The 22,438-nt window shown below is 37.7% G+C and overlaps 1 protein-coding gene across 8 annotated transcripts in view; it reads right to left on the bottom strand.

The window, feature by feature from the left end:
* Positions 1 to 653: 653 nt before the first annotated feature.
* The window catches only part of OTUD4 (OTU deubiquitinase 4), a 29,278-nt gene continuing 7,493 nt past the window's right edge, over positions 654 to 22,438 (bottom strand). For 4 of the 8 annotated variants that reach the window (XM_038178045.2, XM_038178043.2, XM_038178048.2 and 1 more), the window contains exons 5-22: positions 22,164 to 22,210; positions 19,141 to 19,213; positions 18,591 to 18,672; positions 17,625 to 17,769; positions 15,869 to 15,926; positions 15,374 to 15,491; positions 15,080 to 15,144; positions 13,811 to 13,911; positions 12,748 to 12,872; positions 12,409 to 12,589; positions 11,165 to 11,330; positions 10,111 to 10,231; positions 8,066 to 8,121; positions 7,431 to 7,514; positions 6,829 to 6,967; positions 5,509 to 5,778; positions 4,732 to 4,772; positions 654 to 3,276 (exon numbers count right to left, since the gene is read on the bottom strand). In XM_038178045.2, the coding sequence (XP_038033973.1) occupies positions 2,044 to 3,276; positions 4,732 to 4,772; positions 5,509 to 5,778; positions 6,829 to 6,967; positions 7,431 to 7,514; positions 8,066 to 8,121; positions 10,111 to 10,231; positions 11,165 to 11,330; positions 12,409 to 12,589; positions 12,748 to 12,872; positions 13,811 to 13,911; positions 15,080 to 15,144; positions 15,374 to 15,491; positions 15,869 to 15,926; positions 17,625 to 17,769; positions 18,591 to 18,672; positions 19,141 to 19,213; positions 22,164 to 22,210 (3,105 nt within the window). In that variant the 3' untranslated portion in view covers positions 654 to 2,043. Of the gene's footprint in view, positions 3,277 to 4,731; positions 4,773 to 5,508; positions 5,779 to 6,828; positions 6,968 to 7,430; positions 7,515 to 8,065; positions 9,558 to 10,110; positions 10,232 to 11,164; positions 11,331 to 12,408; positions 12,590 to 12,747; positions 12,873 to 13,810; positions 13,912 to 15,079; positions 15,145 to 15,373; positions 15,492 to 15,868; positions 15,927 to 17,620; positions 17,770 to 18,590; positions 18,673 to 19,140; positions 19,214 to 22,163; positions 22,211 to 22,438 lie in introns of those variants that run through there. The other 4 variants (XM_038178050.2, XM_038178049.2, XM_072037416.1 and 1 more) reach the window with 4 other exon arrangements.

Raw genomic sequence — 22,438 nt, 5'->3', positions numbered from 1 at the left:
CAGAATAATCAGTTAAGGTAAATACTAAAATCCTTTCAAGTTTCACTTATGCAGGGTTAAGGCAGGTAATGTTTCTCATTGCTTTGATTTACCCACTCTACAGTATACTATGGGAAGTAGGTATTTAGGCAGTAAACCTGTCTTAAAGTACTGACCACTCATCAACAGAACCTTCCTCCTGCACTGTTCTACAATACAGCTACACAAAGCTTATGACAAAACAGTAATTCTTGTATATCCTCCCATATGAGAGGGTAGGGCAGCTGGTTTGTTGGCAGTGTCCCTTAGATTTAGGGGAGTTTTAAAAAGCTGAACAGAGTAGGGTTTTAGTTCGTGCACCTAAAACACCACCTAGCTTGTTGCTAAGGCTTTGAATAGTACCCCACTCAGCCTACCTCTTACAGCCCTCAGTATTGCTCAGTTTTTTCAGCTTGAAAAACTGAGGTTTGCCTCTTGAAATAAATACTTTTTCCATTAAGTTACAAAAAAAAAAATCTGCTACCACTTCAGACAGGAAGAAATCTTGTTGACCTGCATTTTGGAGCCTGCCTCGAGATTGTAAACAGCAGAAATAACTACATAAGCAGAATAAAAATATACAGTTAATGTCACTGCAACAGCTTCAAATACATAAATATGATTTAGAAAGAATGTAAAACACAAACATTTATTTTAATTAGGAGTTTTATACATCGCATGCATCTGAAAAGAAATTGTCACGTAACTACCACTCACATTTCCTGACCAAGGGTGTACAATCTCAGACATGAATGAAAGGGTACCATCACCTCTTACACTAGTATATACAGAGATATAAAAATATACACAACGGTTAATTTTACAGAGCAGGGCTGAGTGAACACTGCACACCGCACTCCGAGTTTGGATAACTTGAAAGTCCAAACTGCAAGAGCAACAGGAACACTGCAGCAGAGATCATTATAAGGGTCAGAAGAAACAGCATCAGAACTCTGATACAGTGTAAAAATATAAGGCAGAAGCCACTTTCTTCTGAAGTCTAGGGAAGAGCAGAACACAGACTATCCATCTCGCTTTCAAAAAGTAGTTCCAGCAATGAGTTGTACATGCAAAACATAAATTTGCATTAACAGTGCAATAACAAAAAGAATACTGAACAGTAGCTCAACCATACAAACTTAAAAATGTAACATGTACTTTATGCATCTCTTCTCACAAAATATCTAGGATTTGTCAGTGCATTAGTGTTAAAGTGGCATTAAAAAAACTTCTGCTATTATAACAGATGCAGAATTATCTTTGAAATGCATAGCATCTACATTTTTATTGTCTTTGTAATTATTTAGTTGGCATAGGCACCATTCTAGTCACACCAGCATTAAGAATTCTTGGTGGAAACAGCCATTCTTACCAAATCATACACAGCTATTCTTGACTGCTTGTCTTGATTTTGATTTCAACAAATAAATGCTTTTTAAAATTCAAAAATATACCCTATGAATATTAAAAGAACTATATACAACAGACCTAAGACACGGGGTTAGCTGGCTGCCATACATGTAACACACTGAAGAGAAACATTCAAGTCTGACAGATTTTTGAGATGAAAGGCCTTTGGGTTGGAAGCATATCAAAGACAACAGTGCAGTAGGCTGAGAATTCCTTTAGCTCAGTTCAGAACTAAGGCATTGTATGATAAAATATATTCATATTTGGTGCAATGTTACCATCAGTTTTAGAATCTAGCTCACATCAAATGCTATAATTTGACACCCTAGTAAACGTACATATCCATCTTACATCATGAACTCAAACCTTTGTGGAAAAAATTCAAACGCTAAACCTATGTCGTTTTTCCTAATTTGACATCGAGGATAAACCGCTAAGCCAACCAAACTCTGCAATCCCCCCCCAAACAAAATGGTAGGAGCTCACACCCTCCTAGTCTTTACTCCCCAGAAGTTAAACATATCCTTGGACTTTACTATAAAGAAAGATTAAGAATTTTAACTGCTACTTCAAATTACTTTTTGCATTTGAAAAATTTCAAACTATCCATTCATTCTATGCTTGATGCCCCCTCTGATTATCTCCCAGCGTTGCCCTTCTCCTGTCATTCCTATATGGCCTTCCTCTGAAGTTTCGCTGATACTGGCAGCCTTCCTCTCTGCTTCTGCTGGGTGGTCCTTTCCAGGCTTCCTCGTTTCTCTGGAACTGGTAGCCACCCCTACTAGAATAACCCCACTCAAGTCTAGGCCTTCTGCCTCCTCCGTAAGTCTGGTTATAAAATTGCTTGGATCTGCCACTTCTCAGCATATCAGAAACTTCGCTCTCATCTTCGGAGCTCTCTTCCTTCGTTCTCTGTGCCCTGCTTTCTGTCTGTAGGTTACCAGCACCCTTGGAATCTCTGCCTTTATCAGTCTTCTCCTTACGGCTGGGTGTAGCACTTTTGTGTTCGTATTTGGGTGCTTCTGCCACCGCTGGTGTGGCGTTGGACACCCCTGGCTGCCTCTCGATCCCCTGTGCTTGGGGAGAACGATTTTGCAGCCCAGCCGTTGCCTGCTTGGCAGAAGCAGCAGTGCAGGTTTGCTCCAGCTGAGGTGCCCTCGTGGTAGTCTCTTTTGGGGCGCTGCATTCACTGCTCACACCAGCCACAGGGAACGGGGCAGTGTTTGAGCCGCTGCTGTTACTCTTCTGAAGCTGTTCTGCACACTTCACTGCAGGAACGGGAGGGCTGCATTCTTTAGCCACGTAGAGATTTGCAGACGTGCTACTTGCTGCCTCTTTGTCCTCAGGTGCCACGACAACGTTAGGCCTCGCCACCGAATTCTCGATAAAGCCCTGAACGGGGTACCCATACCAGAAGTGAGGAAAGAAAGGAGGCGCTATTGGTACAGCTCCCAGGAAGTGATTGTGTCCAAAGGCTGGTTGTGGGAACAGATTTTTCCCTCTCAGGGACTCATCGTAGGGAAGTGCTTGCACTGGATTCTCCGATTCTACACAGACCTGTCCTTGGCTTTCAGACACCTGAGCTGTCGGGATCATCAGCGGCAGTGATGGAGATCTGCTGTCAACCTGTGAAATTTGACCGTTGGACCTGGCCTCAGTCTGAATAGGAAAGTGCCTGCTTGCTCGTGCAGTTTCGTTCTCATTCTGCGTCGGTGGAGCCTCCTGGAACCAGGGGTTGTGCGGGTACACGGGGAGGGACACGTTTGGGTACATTCTGCAAGCAGCCAAATAGGCCTGGTGCAGGGGGTACAAGTAAGAATGGGGAACCCACATGGGACAGCTGTATGCCTGCAAGACAGGAAAGAAAAAGTATTTGGTCATTTGAACTTGTAGACAGACATAATAGCACACGCTTACTGTTCTGAAACAATTACGGGAAGGTAATTTTAATTCCAGTGACTGCCTTCACTTCTGGAGAATCTCTGGGCTTTCAGAATTGTGTTCTCTTTTTTTTTTTTCCTTCCAAATGCAGCTGAAGTAGGCACCAGTTATGACCAGTGAGAAAACTTAGTAACACAATTCCTGTATAGTCAATTTAAACACATGAACACAAAGCCTGCATTTATCAACTCTAACTCTGAGCAGTGCGATCACAGGCCACTACGTGCTTGTTAGCTGACATGGAAGTAGGAGATAGGGAAGGGGTTTTCTACCTGAGGTGGTCGACTTCAGGTATTGACAACTCACAAGCAACACTGTAGGATGTTTTTATAGTACAGTGTGTCAAATACACTTATTTCAGGCCATACAGAACACCATGCAAGGCTGCTGGAGGCAGAAGGATAAGAAAACAACGGAGTAGGAAAGGGGGTAGACTCCCAAACTCTACAGTCTGCATCATCTGTACAGAGAGTCTGTAGAGGAGCCTACCCAGACCCACTCCCAATGGGAACCAGTCAGTCCACTCTGAACAAGCAGCTGGAAGATGGACAACAGGGTGACAGGATCTGGGACCAAAGCAGTGCACAGGAGAACCCAGAAGACAATTGCCAGGTCTACCACACTATTTGGTCAGCTGCACTACCAGAGCACGGTACTTTCACCATTAGATGGGGCTGAAGCCTCAAAATGAGGGGCTTTACCCTAAATAATACGAAGTGCTATAAGGACAGTCCCAAATAAACACGTTTATGACACAAACACCATTTAAATATAATGCAGTGGCACTTCCTACTGACTTACAGACTTGGCAATAAACAAACCAAAAAGACTTGCATTAAGTACACAGTTATAAAATCTAAATTTGCTTTTTAACTTGTGCCAAATTTTGCAGTCTTCAACCTGAGCAGACTGGACAGACAAGCAGCTACTTGAGGGAGTCTCCCCAGGGAAAGCAATTCAAGGTATTTTTACTACAACAGCTTTGCCAGCACCCAGACAGGGTCCAAGTCAGCAGGCCATTTCGCTTTTACTATATGCTGCTTCCAGAAGAATGCATCTTCAATCCAATATTGGTTTACCTGTGAATTTGTAAAGCACAGTCTCTGTGGACTGCATATAACCACTACTGGAAGCAGATAGTTCTGACTACTGTTGTTGAGAAATTTATTTCTGTTGACTTGAACTTCAGTGTGGACCAGCAATGGGATCCCAGTCAACAGAAGACCAAATAAAAAGTACTTCAAATTTAAAGATAAACTTGAAGTGTATAGTTGCAGCAGCCACTCTTCAGCACTGTACTACCAAGTAAAAGCAAATAGTATCAGCTACCAAGCAGAGATATATGTAAGTTTGAAGAGTTACCTTCACACCAAGATTGAAGAAAAATCTAAGAATGTTCTTATCTAGGAAAAAAAAAATAGAAATATGAATACTTGTATAACACTTCATCCGATCTAGAAATTAATCCTTGCATAAAGTTCCACTTCAGTAGAGAAACACAGCTATGGTGTTGTTTTGCATGTCCTTGTTTGATTTGTTGTTGGTTTTTTGTTTGTTCCTGTTCCCCACCCACCTTAGTAAAGTAAATGGAACACACCTGCAGTTTAAATTTCCATTTTAACTGCTTATGGAACTGAAATTCTGATTTTTAGAGGTACAGTCCAGTAAACATACACTACCAATGCAGTCAAACATGGCATGTTCTTTATGAGCATATTCCATATTTATAGTATGCCAAAACCTGCCTTTTCGCAGACCAGTAAGGAAATGCTGAACAACTTCCAAGGTTTTGATTGCAACAGACAATCTGTTACTTTTGTTAGTGTAAATGGAAGCAGTTCCCCAAATAAAATCCTATCAGTTCACAAAACCTGGAGCTACAGTGGGTCAAGCTAAGAACCATAAAACAATCATACCAGATTTCTAAGTGTAGCCACTTAAAATAACTGCAATATTAACACCATAAAGTGAAGCAAAACAACTGTATACAGCATTCCCTCCCACCCCTTTAATCATGAAGTGGCAACAAATAAATCTTTGGTCCTACTGCTAGCCAGTGTCAAAAGAAGTTGTCTTTTGCAAGGCAAAGAAAGCCTGCTGGGAAAAACAGTATGAAATACAGATGTTCTGGCTTCTCACCTTTAGGTAAGTCCTCCCCATTATTGCACAGGGAGTAAGAGGGTGCAATGGCTCTTTCTCCCTTTTCACTAAAAGGGAATCCAGGGTATAGTGGATCCTGATAGGGATTCAGAGTCTGAGGCAAAGGCATTAAAGGCTGGTTAACTGCTTGCATCGACACAGGAACTCCAGCAACTGGAGCAGATGTTACCTGAGCCTGTGATACAATAGAGTCAGGTCCTGTTGTTGGGGCTGGCATCAGTGAAGAAGCAGGTATTTGGGCTGGAATACCTAGCAGAAAACACACAAACACAAGTTTTATTTCACATGTAACATTATAAAATCCAAAATCTTATACAATCTATGTAATATTACAAAAGAAAGTGGAAGTGGAAAAGACAAGCTTCAAAAGACAAAAGAAAAAACATAACAAAGGTATTCGGGAAGGCGTAAGAGGAAATTCTTTAGAGCTGGGAAGTTTGAAACAACAGAAGATTTGGCTAAATGCAAGGAACAGTTTTCAGAAAGAAGTGAAACCATTAAGATTTCCAGAAATAGATAAACCCTTATCATATTTACTAAAAAAAGGAAAGGAGAAAAAAGGTGAAAAAGGTGTGAACTGAAACATACACATGAACCTTTACAATACTCATTCAGTCTAGTCATTTATGTCAACCCTCGATCTGAGCTGAGATTACCTGGGCTATGCATCTTCCATCACAGATGTTGTCACGTATGAAAGGATCATTATGGTTACTAAAGTACCATTCTATGCTGATTCCAAGACTAGTTCTTATACAGAAATACAAAAATACAGCACCTCATCTAATGAGCAATAATGAATTGAATCTCATCTAATTACATTTATCAGGCAACATTCACAGCACAGAAAAAAATACTACACTGGTTTTGCTACAAGTCAGCTGAGCTCCAAAGGGAGCCTGACCTACCAGACCCACTCTGAGTCCTTAGCAAATCAGAGGCTTATTATGTGGGGCACAGAACACCTATCAACCTTACACATGCTGTGTTCTACGTTAAGCAAATCTCTAGAATAAGCCCCATCAGAACTCAGAGCAATCCCACTCAGGGGAAACATGGAGAGTTGAGTACACATCTCTCTTCTACCTTCAGATAAGGAGTCAAGTGAGCTACGCATGTGTAATCAAACATCTACCAGAACTCACTAACTTTGAGCAATGAATAAATGCATTCCCATAGATGACTGCCTTTGGGATGGAAAGTTACAAGACACAAAACATCCCGTGAAGGCATTTTCAATGCAGCAAGACAGTTAAAGCTAGTTAGTAGTTTCTAATTCACATTAATATTTCTTCTGACCTGCAGGTCCATAAGTTGTTGGCTCACTTGGCCAAGCTGGCACAATGGCTGGTACAGAAGGCACTGTTGGAGGCAAATGCACCTCAGAAAAGACTGGTGAGGGTGTTGGAGTTACACTTGGTAAGCATTCTGTCAGTTTCTAGAGAAACAAAAAGATCACGTGAATTTATTCTAAATAAGCATTGTTGGTGAGCCCTAACATGTCCAACTTATTCGAAAAAAAAAAGCTTGAAGACTCAGTACTGTCCAGACTGCCACCAGCACAATAGCAAAACATCAACTAGAAATGTATCAAGTTGCATACATAAAAGAATTGAAAGTGAAAAACACAGTTAACTTCAGATAAAGAGATATGAATCAACACCTTTCTCAGAAAAGAAAGGATATGTTTTTACTTTTCTATCAAGGGTAGCATTTTCCACACTCTTTACACTGGATATAAAAGATTCCCTCTTAACTCAAGGTATGGACTTCTAGCGTTATCACCATAGAAATGACTGCATAGTTAAAAGCCAGTATCACAATACGTGGCTGTGATGAAGCTCCCCTTTGTCTGAAGTCTCCTGACTGGAAAATTTTGAAATTAAACAAACATTTCTTACTTGTTCAGCAAGAACTGGAGAATCTGTTTTTACTTGTTCCAAAGGTGATGAAGCTTTTGGACACCTCTCATCTTGACTATTCTTCTAAAGCAAAGTTAGAAACAGACAAACACAGTTAGTCTAATGAGATTTTTTTTTCCAATAGGCATTCAAAGATATTAAAGCATTCTACATACAAAGTGGGCTAACCACCCAATCATTATTATATTAGTATAACATTTTGCTCATTGAAAGGACAGCAAAGAATAGAAGCCAACAATGGGCCACAAATCTTCACTGAACTTCAGAGATCGTGGTCTGTTAGCACAGTAACTATTAGTAAACATCACATCTTTTGTGATCCCATTGTGCTGGAAGTACAGACTGTACTAAGCAATTACAAATGCATATTTGTAAGTGCTCTCGATAGCCCAGATCTGGGAACTCCGATTGTTAAGAAAGACTTTAAGTATCTGTTACACAGGCTGAGGAAAGCTGATGGCAATACAAGCCTCAAATCTTTTAAGTATTTCAATTAAAGCTGTAAAGCAGCAGCAATCACAGCTATAAAGGCAGCTATTGCTCTGCTAATCATGTAAGAGATAAGCAATAACATTAAAAGAAAAAAAAAAATTTGGTCTTTTCTTTAAGATTACCTCGGATGAATTTGGCTCAAGCTTCTGACTTAAGTGGATCTGCCTGGAATTTGACTCTGTAACACCAAGACATAACCTAGTAAATGAACCATTACACCATTTATGGCTATCACAACTTAAGCCAGTTAAAGTTTGTCTTTCCAAAGTTAAACCTCAAAATAAAACCTACCTCAGCACATATTACTTCAGAATTCAGTTTTTACGAAAGATCAAAACATCCTAAAGTAACTAGTAGATAGGGAAGTAACAGAACAGACTTTAAACCTGCGTCTTCAAACCTCTACAGAAATTCTGTATTGATGTTTGTTAACAATTTTTCTTTCCTACTTCCCTCAGGCATCACCAAATGTAGCTGTCTTTTCAGTTTAAACACATATCATTCATTCTAAGTCCCTGCTGTGAAAAAAAATGAATTTAAAAATGAATTTGTACTTTGATTAAAGTGAAAACGGTTTGAGATCTGCATTTCCATATTCAAATGTTAAAACAATAGAAGATAGATGAGTTTAGGAAGTTTCACTGGTCCAAAAGATCTAATAAGATTTCGGACTGATGCAGAAACTTCAATTTCTTGAGCACCAGCAAATACTTGGCGGGGGGAAAGAAGCTATTGAAGAACAGTCTTGGCATAATCTTCATATAATAAGATCAGTACTTTTTTTGTTTTGTTTTGTTTGTTATGTTCTACCTTTTTTCAAATCTGGCTAACACTGCTTGTCAACCAAATTCACGCACATCAGTTTAAAAGCAGCTGCTAAATAGGTATGTGTTTTTTAAAAGCTTAGTGTGTGTACCACCACTGTAACACCTAGACAACAATGCAAATAAACCCAATATTGACTATGAGAATTCCTGGCAATTCCCCAAGTACTGATAGATATATCAAAGTACTAATAAGGAAATAACAGTTTATTCTTGTAGATATATTAACTTAGTTTCAGAGGCAGTACAATCCAAAACATCACAAAAAACAGAGAAAAGACAACATGCCATGAACATCAGTGAAATTCATCATGACACTGCAATAAAGAGCTTCCCCTATATGAGGAATCTTTTTGGCATCACAGGTGAAACTGGCTATCAAATTAAACAAGGTTCAGGTGTTTCAGTAAAGAAAAATGGGTAATATCAGTCTTTGCAAGACTATTCAAAATGGTACTTCATGGTGTAAGAGGAACTGAAAGGCACAAGTTCCATCAGCACACATCAATGCCTCTGCTTTTACCAGATATAAAGGAACAACAAAAATAAATGCAAGAAAATAACAGCTTCTAGGAGGCAGCTAGAGTTTGACTTTTTATTTAGTGAAGAAGGGAAAAAAACAGAACAGCTAAGGCTAATTTTGGTGTTTAGTTATAACAAAGCTGACAGGCAACATTTATTGGGAGGAGGGGGGGAAGGGGGGAAAGAGAAAGGGCAGGTATTTGGCAAAGATGAATTAAGTACCTCCTGACAGATACAGCTTTCATCTATTACTGCCACTTTCCACTTCCTGACAAAAGAGGAAAAGCTTAGAGTTAACGAAGAGAAGCTAGGGAGTGTTACAAGGGACTCAAGAGAGGAACCCTTCTAAACTGAACAAGGTGGTATTGTCACCTTTTCTGTATGCAATCCTCTCCCTGCTTTCTGTACCATTGCATGCTAGTTCTTCACCAGACTTCATTGAATACTTTGACCTGCTTTTCTCTTGACTTACTGCAGTAAGCACTGTTAATACTCCTCCCACTAGTACTTTCTGCTATACTTGCTAGAATTTCAATAAGATCTAATTTAGGGTGGCTCTGATAATTCTTTTTTTTTTTTTTTCCCTTCTTTCCTCTTCCCATTTACTGCAAAAGTTCCAGCAAGGAACCTACCTACTTCTTTCAGCCACATTCACAGAACAGGAAAACATGCAATTTCTTCCCCAACTACACCTTTACTACCTTGACCTTACATTAGTTGGGTGCTGTTACCTAAAATTATTTAGGCAATGAGGAGAGAATAGATTGGTAATAAAAAGAAAAAAGGTAAACAAACTTTGATCTAAGAACATTTATTTTTACCTTTATCCTTTTGCTCTTCCACCTCTGCTGTCCACTTGCTGTTTCTTCTCTCATTATTTGAGAACTTTTTTGGATTTGTATTATCCACAGTCTGTGCAGCAGCCTGACAGACCGACTGATTCTAAAGAAGTTGACAAAAGCAAAAATGCAAATACATATATTAGACACCATCATCTGACGTGACACTGTTAAGCCTTCCTTCGTGACAGATATACTTATTTAAGTGCAGAACATGGAGGGGGGAAAAGCAGCCTTCATCAGTATTCAGATTCATCCACCCTCTCATTCATTTCTAAATTTTGCAGCATCTCTTTTGAGAGCATTCGTGTCATTAGTTTACATGACAAACAAAAACTGCTTCAGTTGAAGAATTTAATTTACACTTTAAAATTGCATCTTTTTACCCACAGGATCTGTTTTCTGCCTGGATGTACAGAGACTTCAATCCATCTAAGAAAATAACTTCAATAGAACAAACTATCAAAAAATCTACAGGATACAATCTTCCTTCAGAGAGAGAGGACTCCACTGAAGCCAGCTGGGCTCTAGTGCAGAAAGAGCAAGGAAGTCTGACATAAAATATTTGCATTATTATTAAACCAGGCAAGTTATCACATCTGTGAGTTCTCAGGCTAAAAAGGAAAGTCAGTTCTAAATAAAACAAGTTTTTATGTGAACTCAGAAAAAGCCGCCTAGATGTCTGTGATACTTCAAGCACCACAGTGCCATTTTACTGAGCTTTTTCTCAGTAATAAACTGGACTTCTGAGGCAGTTTTGTCCTCACATTCAGGCATGATCCTACCAGATGAGGAAAAAGACAACAGATAAATAACTGTAGGGGAGTGCAAAGCCTTCCAGAGACAAGAAGAACACAAAGAAAGAATCCCATGGCTTCAGAAGCTCTTATTTCTACCATATTTGGTAATCCAAAAAGGTAAACAACCTTTGAATTGTACCGTACTGCAAAGGCAGCAACTCTACAACTTCTGGTTAACAGTTCATGGACAGGTGCTAAGAATGCTCTTAATTAATTACAACAACAAAAAAGCATACATTGGAAAGGGCAGGAAAAGCTTGTTCATCCCTCTGCTGGATCTCGTAAAGCGAACGAGATTCTTCTATTGCCTGTTTCTCCCTGCGTTCCTCCGGAGATAGGCCAAAATAGTTACAATCTCTACCACCGTGGTTCAGATCCTCGGTTCTCTCCCGATCTGGTTTTCTATAAAGGAAAAAGCAAAACAGGATCACATTATCAAAAAATCCATTATCATCAGTATCAAACATAATAAAAATTAATGATTTAGAAAGAATATAATTTTACATCACTGCTTATGTGATTCTACACATACTGGAACTCTTCCTGTCTATTGCAAGTTATCCATGTGGATAAAACTCAAGAAATGGAAAAAAAAATTGTGCCTACTGGGAACTGACCAAACCCAGCTGCTATGGCTGTGCAAGAGAAAAATCAGGAAAGGACATTTCTGTAAATAAAACAGAGAAGGGAAAATGCATTATAGACTTCAATGCCTGAAACATCACTACACAAAATTAACAACATCACTATTTGAGCTTGCTGGACTACTTAACTAAATGTTTAAAGGATACTTATGTATTTGGGTTAAAGGAGTGAGAAAGAGGCCCTTAAAATGTGGGGTGTGGCAGTCTCAAAAGACACCCCAGTCATTTGTATCACAAGAAGTTACAATACAAAAGAATGACAAAATAGACCATTAAGAGTATGAATGCAGATAAAGTATTTCCAATAGGAAAGAGTGGAAACAATCAAAACAATCTCTGCTGCTGCAGCAGCAGCATAATGAATCAAAAATCACTACCAAAAATGCAGGCAAAATGATGTTCTCATACTCCAAGTCATCAGTCATAATACATGGCAGTCATCTTTACCAGGCTCTGCAGAAGCTGAGAGATCTTAGCCATGCCCAAGAAGTGCAACTTGCAACATTACTTCAGCCTCAAACAGGAAAAAAAAATCCACCTTCCTAGAAGAAACTATTGCTTCACACACAGTGCTTCCAGGTATTGCCATGCAAGTGAGAGTTCATGATAGCAGCAATTTTGAAAAATAAATGGGAAGGGAATAAAATCCTTTTTTTTTTTTTTTTTTTAAAAAAAAAAATGAGCTTGTGTGTATTCTTATAGACTTAAAACACTTCCTAGGAATTCAACGGCAACCTGTTTCAAAAGACTAGTCAGAAGCACTTGAAACAGGAATTAGGGCTCCAAGAAGCTCAGTTAAGAGTTTAAGACAAGCAAGATGTTATTTTCAGTTTTACCTTCCACTCTGGGAAGGATTCCTGCCTGGAGCTTTTTGCTCTGTTGAGGTCTGATGAGGTTGGGGTCCAGAACATATGAACTGATGCTGCCTGGTTCCCACAGTATGCTGAAGTCGAGGAGGTAGTGCTGACTGGGGTTTTATTGACTTGTTCTGATTCTTTGACCCTCTGCAATCTACATCTGTGATAGACAAGGGAAGACAGAAGTTATTCATTATTATTATTACTATTTTTTTTTTTATTATATATATATATATATATTTTTTTTTTTTTTAAGTTCTTTGGGACAAAGTATCTGACAACAAAGATTCTGCCACAGAAAGACAGGTTTAGTCCTACCAGGCTGAGCATTCTGCCCCCACGTTGGGAAAAACTTTTTCATCTTCTTCCCTGGCACAGTGTTCCAGCCCTCCATAGGAGAGGCCTGTGGAAGAGGTTTAAGGCTCTTCAGTGACACAGAATGCCTACAAAACAACAGCAAAAAAAAGAATGATGGAGGAAGAAAAAAGATGGCTTTAGGACTAGTCTGTGGTGTGCATAAATGAATAGCATATGTTTTAAAGACTGACAGATCTTTCCATTTTTGAGAACATTGGACTCAAAGTCTTTTGTTCTTTAGGATTACACTCAAGCAGCATGTGGAACTTTTTCCTATTTTTTAAATTCTCTGATAAGGCAATGCAAATTTAGCCACTATTCAACAGGACAAAAAGGTTGATTTTTATTTATAGACAGGAAGTACAGCCCGATTCTTGAAAAATCATCAGTTTTCTTACAGAAGATTGCATGTGATTTAACTGAAATCTTCCTCCTTCCCTCATTTATCTTGACTGAAAGTGTTTCTTCTTCCCAAAATACATTATGCTTAAATGTTGGCTTTTTTTTTTTGTCCCAGAAGAGTCAAAGAACTTACAGAGGAGCTCAAGACAACATCTATAGATAAAAATAGAGATAGACAACCTCCCCGCAAATGAAACCACCACAACCATCATCACCAATTTTAAACAGTCAATTTGTCCTGAGGCAGGGTGAAGAGATTACACTGATCTGAACAGCAGCTTAGCTCTCTCTCTCTGATATCAGGCAGAGCTACCCAACCAACAGTGAAGCAAGGAACACAAAATGCTATTTTTTTTAATCAAATAGTAATAATAATGCAGTTACTTATATACTCTGCAAGTAATATCCAGAAAACATTGCATTAAAAAGTCTGGCAATAATTAATGCACAACCCCTTTTTCTTCTTTTTTTAAATATATTTCCTTTTTTTTTTTGTAGCAGTACTGCTTCAAGTAAAGAAGTATATACGCTTCAGGGGCTGAAACTAACTCTGAACTAAAGTAATGCTACCATTACCAAGGGTAAGTTTGGCGCTCTTTTCCAGAAGAAATAAAACACTTACTTTTCTCCAAGCTCTTCTACAAATACAATAACTGGCCCACTCTCTGAGCGAACTTCTTGAATGTGGGCATTATAAAATTTCCCGTTATGGTCTAAGCGCACCTAAGGGAAAAGAAAAGGAAAAAATGACCTAAGCCTCAAAGAAGAGAACAAGGTAATGTAACTCCTTAAACTATTAGCGTTATTAAAAATAGGTCTTTTCCTCCAGGCAATACAACACTTGAGAAATAAACATTACATAATTCAGTAAATGCATCAAAAACAAGTCTTCATAGCTTTTCTAAAAAAAAATAAACAATCAAAAAAGCACACCACCATCAACAGCTTTCCAGGTAACATTACTTAATGAAACATTTACTTCTAAACTGTGTCACGTAGTTTTGGAACATATCGGTGTAGCAAGAATTTTCAGCTTCTCTCAGAATAAAAAATCCCAGAGCTTTTCCTTGTTAAAATCCAGGTGCAGAAGAGAAAAATCCTTGACTGACTTCACTAAAATTTAGTTTCAGGAAGAACATAAAGGACTCCAATTCAGAAGTAGTTCTTTAAAAAGTTTTTTAAACTAAAGGAAGAAGTTGTAGACAAGTGACACTAATCATGTCCGAACATAAAAACAGACATTCCATGTTCTTAAAATTGTTTTTTTAAATATAAACCAAACTTAACAGTATTCTGGTATAGCATTTGTTTTTCTGCTTGTATTAATTTGGTCAACTTCACTTTGCATTATTTCCTTCATCTTCCCTTCCTATGTTTTTATCCCATATACTTATTGTTTCACCATGTATATAAAAAATTTGACCAAGAAGGTATGTTAATTAACAGAGTTCTTTCTACTAATAATTTCTGTACCTTTAAGTCAATACTACAAAGAACAACCTTAGGATCTCCAATATAAAAATTTAAGCCCACATTATTAAGCAATAAATAATCAACTGTACATTATTTTTTTTTGATTTTTTTTTTTTTCACCCTTTGGGGGGAAGGCTGGGGGCGAGGACGGGAGTGGTGGAGGTCTGATGAGGTTGGGGTCCAGAACATAGGAGCAACCTCATAAAGGTTGGAGGAAAACCTCCAAAATCATCTCATCAAATCGTCTCCCTACCACCAATATCACCCACTAAACCATGTCCCCAAGCTATACACATACACAAGCATGAAATACTTAGAAACTATTGAATTTATATTTAAAAACAGTTACCTAAATGGGAAAATTGGCATCCTGAAAAGAAAACATTAGTGTCTCAAACTGTAAGTCTGTATTACTTACTTTACATTTATCACCAACTGAGTATTGCATGCCAGCAGCAATGGAAAAATCTTGTTTTTGCTGATCTGTAAATACATTAGCAGTAACATACTGTTAGTTTAAATACACTAAAATGGTCATTTTATAAATATAGTAAAATTGAAAAGCAGTAATTGTAGCCCTCAATGAACACACTGACTCATATGAGGAAGACTCCTGCCTAAAATGAAACTGTCATTTTCATCACTGTTCTAGAGGACTCCCCTTCATACATCAGCATGCAAAAGTTGGAACTGTAAGTATGCAGTCACTTACCCCATTTGGATTGTAGCCAAACCTCATATTCAACATTTCTGTACACTGATGGATTGAGTGATCTCAGAACTTTTTTAGGCAAGACCAACAAGGTGGGATTTCCATTGCTCTTAAGGTGCTGTATGAAATGAAACAAAGTGCTAAATGGTCAATTACACAGAGGTTTATAAGTTTTGCATTTTTAATCACTTCTTAAAAATTCTGATCTGAAATACAAATGAGCCAAAAAGACAAAGCATAGAGTTTTGAAAAATTAATTGTATGGTGTTCTTTTAACCATACCAGAACAGAATTAACTAAATGAAAACAAAACAGCACTAGAAAGGACATTATTTCTTTCAAAAGTAATGTTTGCATTCAATGTGCCAAAAGATGGATCGTTTTTAAGATACTACATTAGGATAACTAGAATTTCAACATTATCTCACGAACACTAAACACTGAAAATAAGAATACAATTTTATGGGAGGAAAATTAATCTTAACATATAAATACCTTGTTGCCAGAAAGAGACTTTAATCCATTCATATCACCAACTGTTGTAGTTTTACTTCTGCAAAAGAACGAAGGGAGAAGTGATAGCAGAGTGCAAATAGGACTAGAAACCCAGTGAGAAACACCTTGGAAGTGGATAAAATAAAGCTACTATTCTCTACCTGTTCTTCTGCATGTAACATACCATGCAGCATCTTTATCTAGTAGTTCTTGTTTTAGATTTAACTTTATTTCTATACCATATAGAGCTAAAACTAAGATATTTTTTTTCCTAAGTACAATTTTTAGGAAGTCTACCTTATACAAACAAATTTAGCCATCACTTTAAAAGAAAGAGAGGGTGACAAGGGAAATAAGAAATTCCACTAATATTTTGTTGTTTCTAAAAAAAGGACAAAAGAAGCCATCAAAGCCAATCAAACAAAAAACATGCTTGATTAGTTAACAAGTACCAGGCACTCTAACTTACTCTATTTTCCACACCTGACATCACTGCAAGTTGTAGGCAACTATCAGAATTAACTTATTCCAAAACAAAATAGCTTCTAACATTGAAAAATAACATAACTGAAATGTTAACGTTTATAAAATGAAAAAGATCATTCAGAGAACTCAGTGAAGAAACAAGCTGGAGTCAACTTTAAGACATGAAAAAAAAAAAATTCAAGACTTTATATACAGAGCAAAATGTTCATAATTCAGGTTAAGTAGGTCAAGAGTCATACCCACTAGCTCTTGCGTCAAAGGACATATGGTTTAAATCAAAAGCATTGAGTTTGATGGTCTCAAGTGAGCACATGACCTTAATTTACGAAGGTGTTACAGAGGTTAGCAGTGTGTTTGCTCATGAATTACAATAATACAGGGTAATGCTGCTGCATAAGAAGCTCAGGAAAGTTCCAAAACCACAAAGAAATAGAGAGGGTTTCCATACTTTGACATTTAACTACAATGATTGTTCCTCTAGGCAGAAATACTTTGTATTTTAACTGGAAATGTTCCCTGTTATTTTTTTTCCATACAAGAAAGGAAGCTAATCCCATTCCCAGAACTTGGTATTCTTTCTCTGGTGATTTCCATCAGCTTCCTCTCTGTTGTTTTGAGCATGAAAAAAAAAAAAAAAAAAACAGCTCCCAAAGTCTCAGTGAATTTCTTCTGCCACATGCAAAGCCCCCAAAAGGGACTTTAATGACTTTCAACAGGAAGAGGGGGCATGCTGCACTAATTCTCATGGCTTCAGTGGAATTTCACACAAGTTAGGGTTTTAAGAACAGTCTTAGACAACAGAAGAAAACCTGCCAATGCATAAACGCAAAATTGGCACTGTAAAAGACTTACTGTGCAAAAAGAATCAATAGGAAAAAATATTAAAAAGCTATCCAGAGCATCCAGGTCCAGAAAGAGGAATTGAAACCCATGTATATAATCACTTTGTAATAATCAAGGAACAAAGCAGAGCAAGCTACATCTTTATTTCTCCATTAGCTAAATTTAAACACCCTCTATCAAGCAGAGATCTCAGCCCAAGTGTAGAAGTATGACAGGCTGGATTAAATTCTTGTAATTCTACTGTGCTGAGAGTGAGGCAACAAATTGTCATGGACTTTACCATGCCAGACTGGCATACTGACAACTCTCCCAGGGGATTCTGGTGTTTTCAACAGAAGGGGGACACACTGCAACAGCAGTATTCCCTTACGTAAAGAGACATGTATTGTTCACAGGCATCTTGTGTTGAATTCTAAACCCCATTTACCTGTAGCTGTCATCTTCTGAATCTGAAGCAGACACTTCGCTGCTACCATTACTTTCCTCTGTCACACCAGCAGCACTAAGTTCTGCGATGATTTTCTTCACATCTGTATCAAATACCTTCTCATATAGTAACTCATACAGAAGAGCTGGAGAAGGGGACAAGAAAGTGGCAGGACAAGATCGATTATAAGCTAAATGAGATTTTACACCATCATGATAGAGGCACTTGAAGTTACTTCAATCAAAGCAAACGAGCATTTTGAAGTGTTAACTGAAACACTGAAGTCATTAGAAGCCAAAACAGCTGCAGCTATTATAGTTTAACGAGTATGCATGAAACTACTAGCAGCAATCAGGTCTCTTGACAGGCAAATTGGGCCTTAGCCTATAACTCTGCACATGGGCAGAATTTTCATGAAGAATCAGAATCCCTGCAGGGGTTGCCAAGTGACCCATCAAGCCTGGTTAGAACCTTTGGGCATTGCTTCAATCTGGGTTAAAAAAAAAAAAAAAAAAAAAAACAACACAGTAATCCATGCAGACATTTTCAGTCTGTTTTGCACATGCAACTCCCATTATTTCCTCTGAGAAAATTATCCTTGCATATGTAACTTAATATAAACAAGTTTGCTAACATCATCTGAAACAAAATCAAAACCTGAACGCTGACCTAAGACAATGCAATAGATTATAAATTAGCGTAACACTTTCTCTTCATATTAGAGCACCCAGACTCAAGGAGTGAGGTAAGTTTTCTCCTCTGGGTAGATAATCTGCACTGTTGTCTCAAGAATCAGCATAGGAGAATTTATTTTCTTGCAAAATCATACAATCACTGACAATTCAAATGGAAAACTAAGCTCCTACAGAATAAGTCTTCATACAGAGCCTTTTCTCTTTAACTGAAACCTGATGATATCGTTTCCAGTAAAAATACGTGCTTTTATCTAACCAACATAATACTTACACTGGCACAGAGCAGCCCTTTCTGAATACTCTATGGGATAAACAATATCATAGTGGTTTCCATTTGAGAAGCACAGCAATACCTATTAAAAAACACACAGATTTTAAGTTTTGCATCTCACTTGATTTTTCATATGAACACTGCCTTTTAAACTCAATGTGCCAACGAGCTTTGCTGTATATCAAGATCTCTAAGCTCCAATGAAACAGCCAAAAAGCTTAGTGAACATCTTTTAAATCAAAACCAATTTGACCAAAAGTCAAGAAGAATTTAAGACACTGATAGCTGTGAGTCTGCATCAGTGGTAAATAGGTTTTCAGAATTTTAGACCACCAAGAAGATATGCCACACTCCAAATATGAGCCAGCTATTTTAAAAGAGCTACCTGTATTAACAGTATAGCTGCCTTAAATATGTACAAAATAATTTATTGAAATTGAATTCTCTGAACATTTTCTTTCTGTCAAATAATAAAAGCCATTATACTGTTTGTTGTTAATTAAAAGTAGTCTTCATTCAGTCTTTCACAGTAGCCAATTCTTTACTTTACCTTATCAGAAAAGCCATTTTCAGTAACATGTGAAGGAGAAGCATTTGGTTCCCGGTATATTATAAAATCTTTCCTAAGGAAAAAAAAATGTAATTCACGTGAAAACTCATCAATAAGAACAGAAATATTCAAGCCAAGTTCAAGGAACATACATAACCAGAAAAAATACCTAGTGGAAAAGAATACTGAAGAAGAGTGCAACAAACGCTGATCAAAAGGAGACCTGCTTTTATGAAATATCTTGCTTTCTCAGGAAGAGTTCAAGCAGAAAATATTTACATTTAACATCCAGTATTATCTTATACTTCCAGTTTTCACTATAGGTCAAATTTCTACACAAGACCACATCTGCCATGATGCACAGGAAGAGGAGCTTGCAGAGCACCATAGCAATTCTAGCTCATAATGTCACAGAAGAGACTTAACATGGAAATGGTTGGTAGTGATTTAAATACATAGCTTTTTTTTTTTTCCAAGCTATTTCTACTCCTCTCTCAGTGCAAACATTCAAATTTCTTGCAAAATTGTCATCCCATATTAATATTCCCATTTCTTGTATTTTTTATTTTCGATAAGCACTTGTGTTTTCTTTCCTTTTTTTTTTTTAAGTAGCAGTACAATCATTATTATTCCCAACTTACCAATATTTTCAGGTAGACAATTTTGATATAATTACTGTTAATTGACTTTTAAAAATGATCTTATGCAGTGTTCTGAACACATCTGCATATTCTTCCATTTGCCTTGGAGGTGTATGCTCATGCACTGTCCCAAAAGTCTTTCTACAACCATTCCCAACACAAGAAAGATGACAGAAGTTCAATTCAGAGAAATACAGAGAAATACAGCATTATACATGAAAAGGGTACCAAAGAAGTCAGTAAGTTTGAGCAGAGAATGTGGTGTTTCTTCTGTAAGCACAGACATTGGCCTACTATAACACAGTGACTGATGCAACGCACACAGAGCTGATGACAAGTGCAGCACATCCATGAAGTCAAGACAGAACAGTGCCTGGAAAGTTCATAGCTGCCCATTTCTAGAGAAATTCATTTATGCCATGTGGAAATCCACTAGAAGAAAGAGGAGGTTTTATGAAAAGAAACAGAAAACAGCAATGTTTCCAGAAGCTGAGCAGTGACTTTGGCTAAATCTGTCCTAGCAGATCGATTACACGTGCCCAAGAACACTTCTGGGCACTGAGGCCAGCTAACAGAGCAGTAATAGAGCAGCCCACACCTGCGGTCAGAAACTCTTCTTGCCTGCTGCTTTGTAAAATGGTTAACACACTAAAAAAAAAAAAAAAAAAAAAAGACATCCGGGGGTTCACTTTCCTTTCCTCTTTGGACAGAGCTAGCAGCTCAGAGTCCAATATCACGTTGTGTTCATTGGACTCAAATTGCCGGATTTAAAGCAGGAAAAAAAAAACACACCGTTGTCTCTTCAACCAAGAGAACTAAAACAAGCTTTGGGTGAAGTCTGGACCAAAACTGCAATTGTGTGCTGCTGCAGTGCTGCCACTGCATACTTTCTCAAAATGGGTTTAGAAAATTTTATTTCTGCAAACCTGAGTTTTAGTCCTATGCGATGACTACTTTTCAAGGTGAAATGACTCCCTCATTACACTGAAGATGATTAGAAGATGATTAAAAATACTATAAATGAACAGTTGGGCTACTACAGGTATGTAAATTCTCAGTTTGCTATCCACATCTTAAACGTAGAATTCTTTTTTTTTTTTTTTTTAAAGTATAATATGTCAAAGTGACAAATAAAGGGAAAATCCACAACTGATACTAACATAACATTTTTATTTTTTTTCCTAGAAACTCATTCTTTGGTATGTGTTTTTCTGTTATAAATCAATGTCATGATCTGACATTGAATTATTTCTTCCTCTCTCTTTTATCCACAGTGCTCCCTTTGAATTCTTCGCTCACTAGCCCATCACTTCCTTCAACAACAACTTTGCTCACAAAATAAAAGACTAATTAGTCTTGCAAAATGATTAAGTATACTCACTGCAGTTTTTGGACTGAAAACAAAAACAACCCCCTACCATCCTTCTATTACAACTCAAAAAGAGCATTTCTGAGAAGAATTTTGTAGCTCAGGAAGCCGCCTACTTCAGGGAGGAGAAAAAAATAGCATAACCAAAGTAGACATGCTATGGATCTGAGGAGCTGAAATGATGACAAATCGATTGATACTATATTTTTATCCTGTGCTTGAGAAGTCAAACTCTCTCACTTCTCCACTTGGCATAGAGCAGGAAACTTTTACTTCTGCTTTCCCTCAGTCTGCCAGCATGCAGGAAGAGAAGCAACTCTTTCCCTCTACCTTCATCACCATCCCTGCTTTCCCTCTACCTTCACCACCATCCCTGCTTTCACCAAGAAGAGTGTTTCTCTATGCACAAATACCAAAATTTTTCTTAAGCATAGCTCAAGATACAGTTACTCTATTTTGCCTGTACTGATACAGTGGAAAAAGGAAAATTTCCACAGAAAAGAGAATACAGCTAAAAAAACAGCAGTAAACCAGGCAGTCTTACACAGCTTTGCACAGGGGAGGTATGAGAATGGCTTTCTTGCATAAAGCCTACAATCTCACTAACCTACATCAGAGTATTTGTAGAGAGGCAATAAGGAAATGGATACAGGCCACTGCTTAGTGATAGTGCTACTATTAAGGCCTTGGTGAGAAATAGGAAGAAAAGCAGTTTTAACAGAAAAGATATAAAAATAAACAAAAATAAAAACAGTATGATTCTACCCACAATTACTCGTGCAGGTGAGAAGACTGACAATACTGCAAACTGTTACTCTAATCTGAGATTAAGTGTCACTTTGAAAGCTCGCTCTTCTATTTTTATCTAATACCTTGACGGCTGCAGTTTTCAAAGTGTATTTGTTATTTTCCAAGAACTACAATGCAAAACACAATTCCATCTTTTGCACTCAAGCTGGTTAACTAACAAAACTGAATTGACCTCAGTAAAACATATTTAAAAGTTTACTTACTTGTACATAAGAGAAAGGGCACTTATTTCTACTTGTCCAACCCATTCCTGTATTGGAAAAAGAAAAAAGAAAATTCAGTTCAAACACACAATTAGAATACTTCACGCACAGATAAAGAGAAGCAAGAAATCATTTTCAAAAATAAATATATTGACACTGAGACAGAAGTTCAGCCAAGGAACTTTGAGTGTATTCCGAGTATTTTTTGAAATAATAGCTATTCCAGTAAGGCTAAGGAATAGAAGCTGGAAGCTTCTCTCCTTCTCCCCCAAAGT

The sequence above is a fragment of the Anas platyrhynchos genome, chromosome 4, assembly GCF_047663525.1.
Source record: "Anas platyrhynchos isolate ZD024472 breed Pekin duck chromosome 4, IASCAAS_PekinDuck_T2T, whole genome shotgun sequence".
Taxonomy (NCBI): domain Eukaryota; kingdom Metazoa; phylum Chordata; class Aves; order Anseriformes; family Anatidae; genus Anas; species Anas platyrhynchos.
The sequence above is the reverse complement of the archived record's forward strand: the minus strand, read 5'-3'. Positions and strand labels throughout refer to the sequence as shown.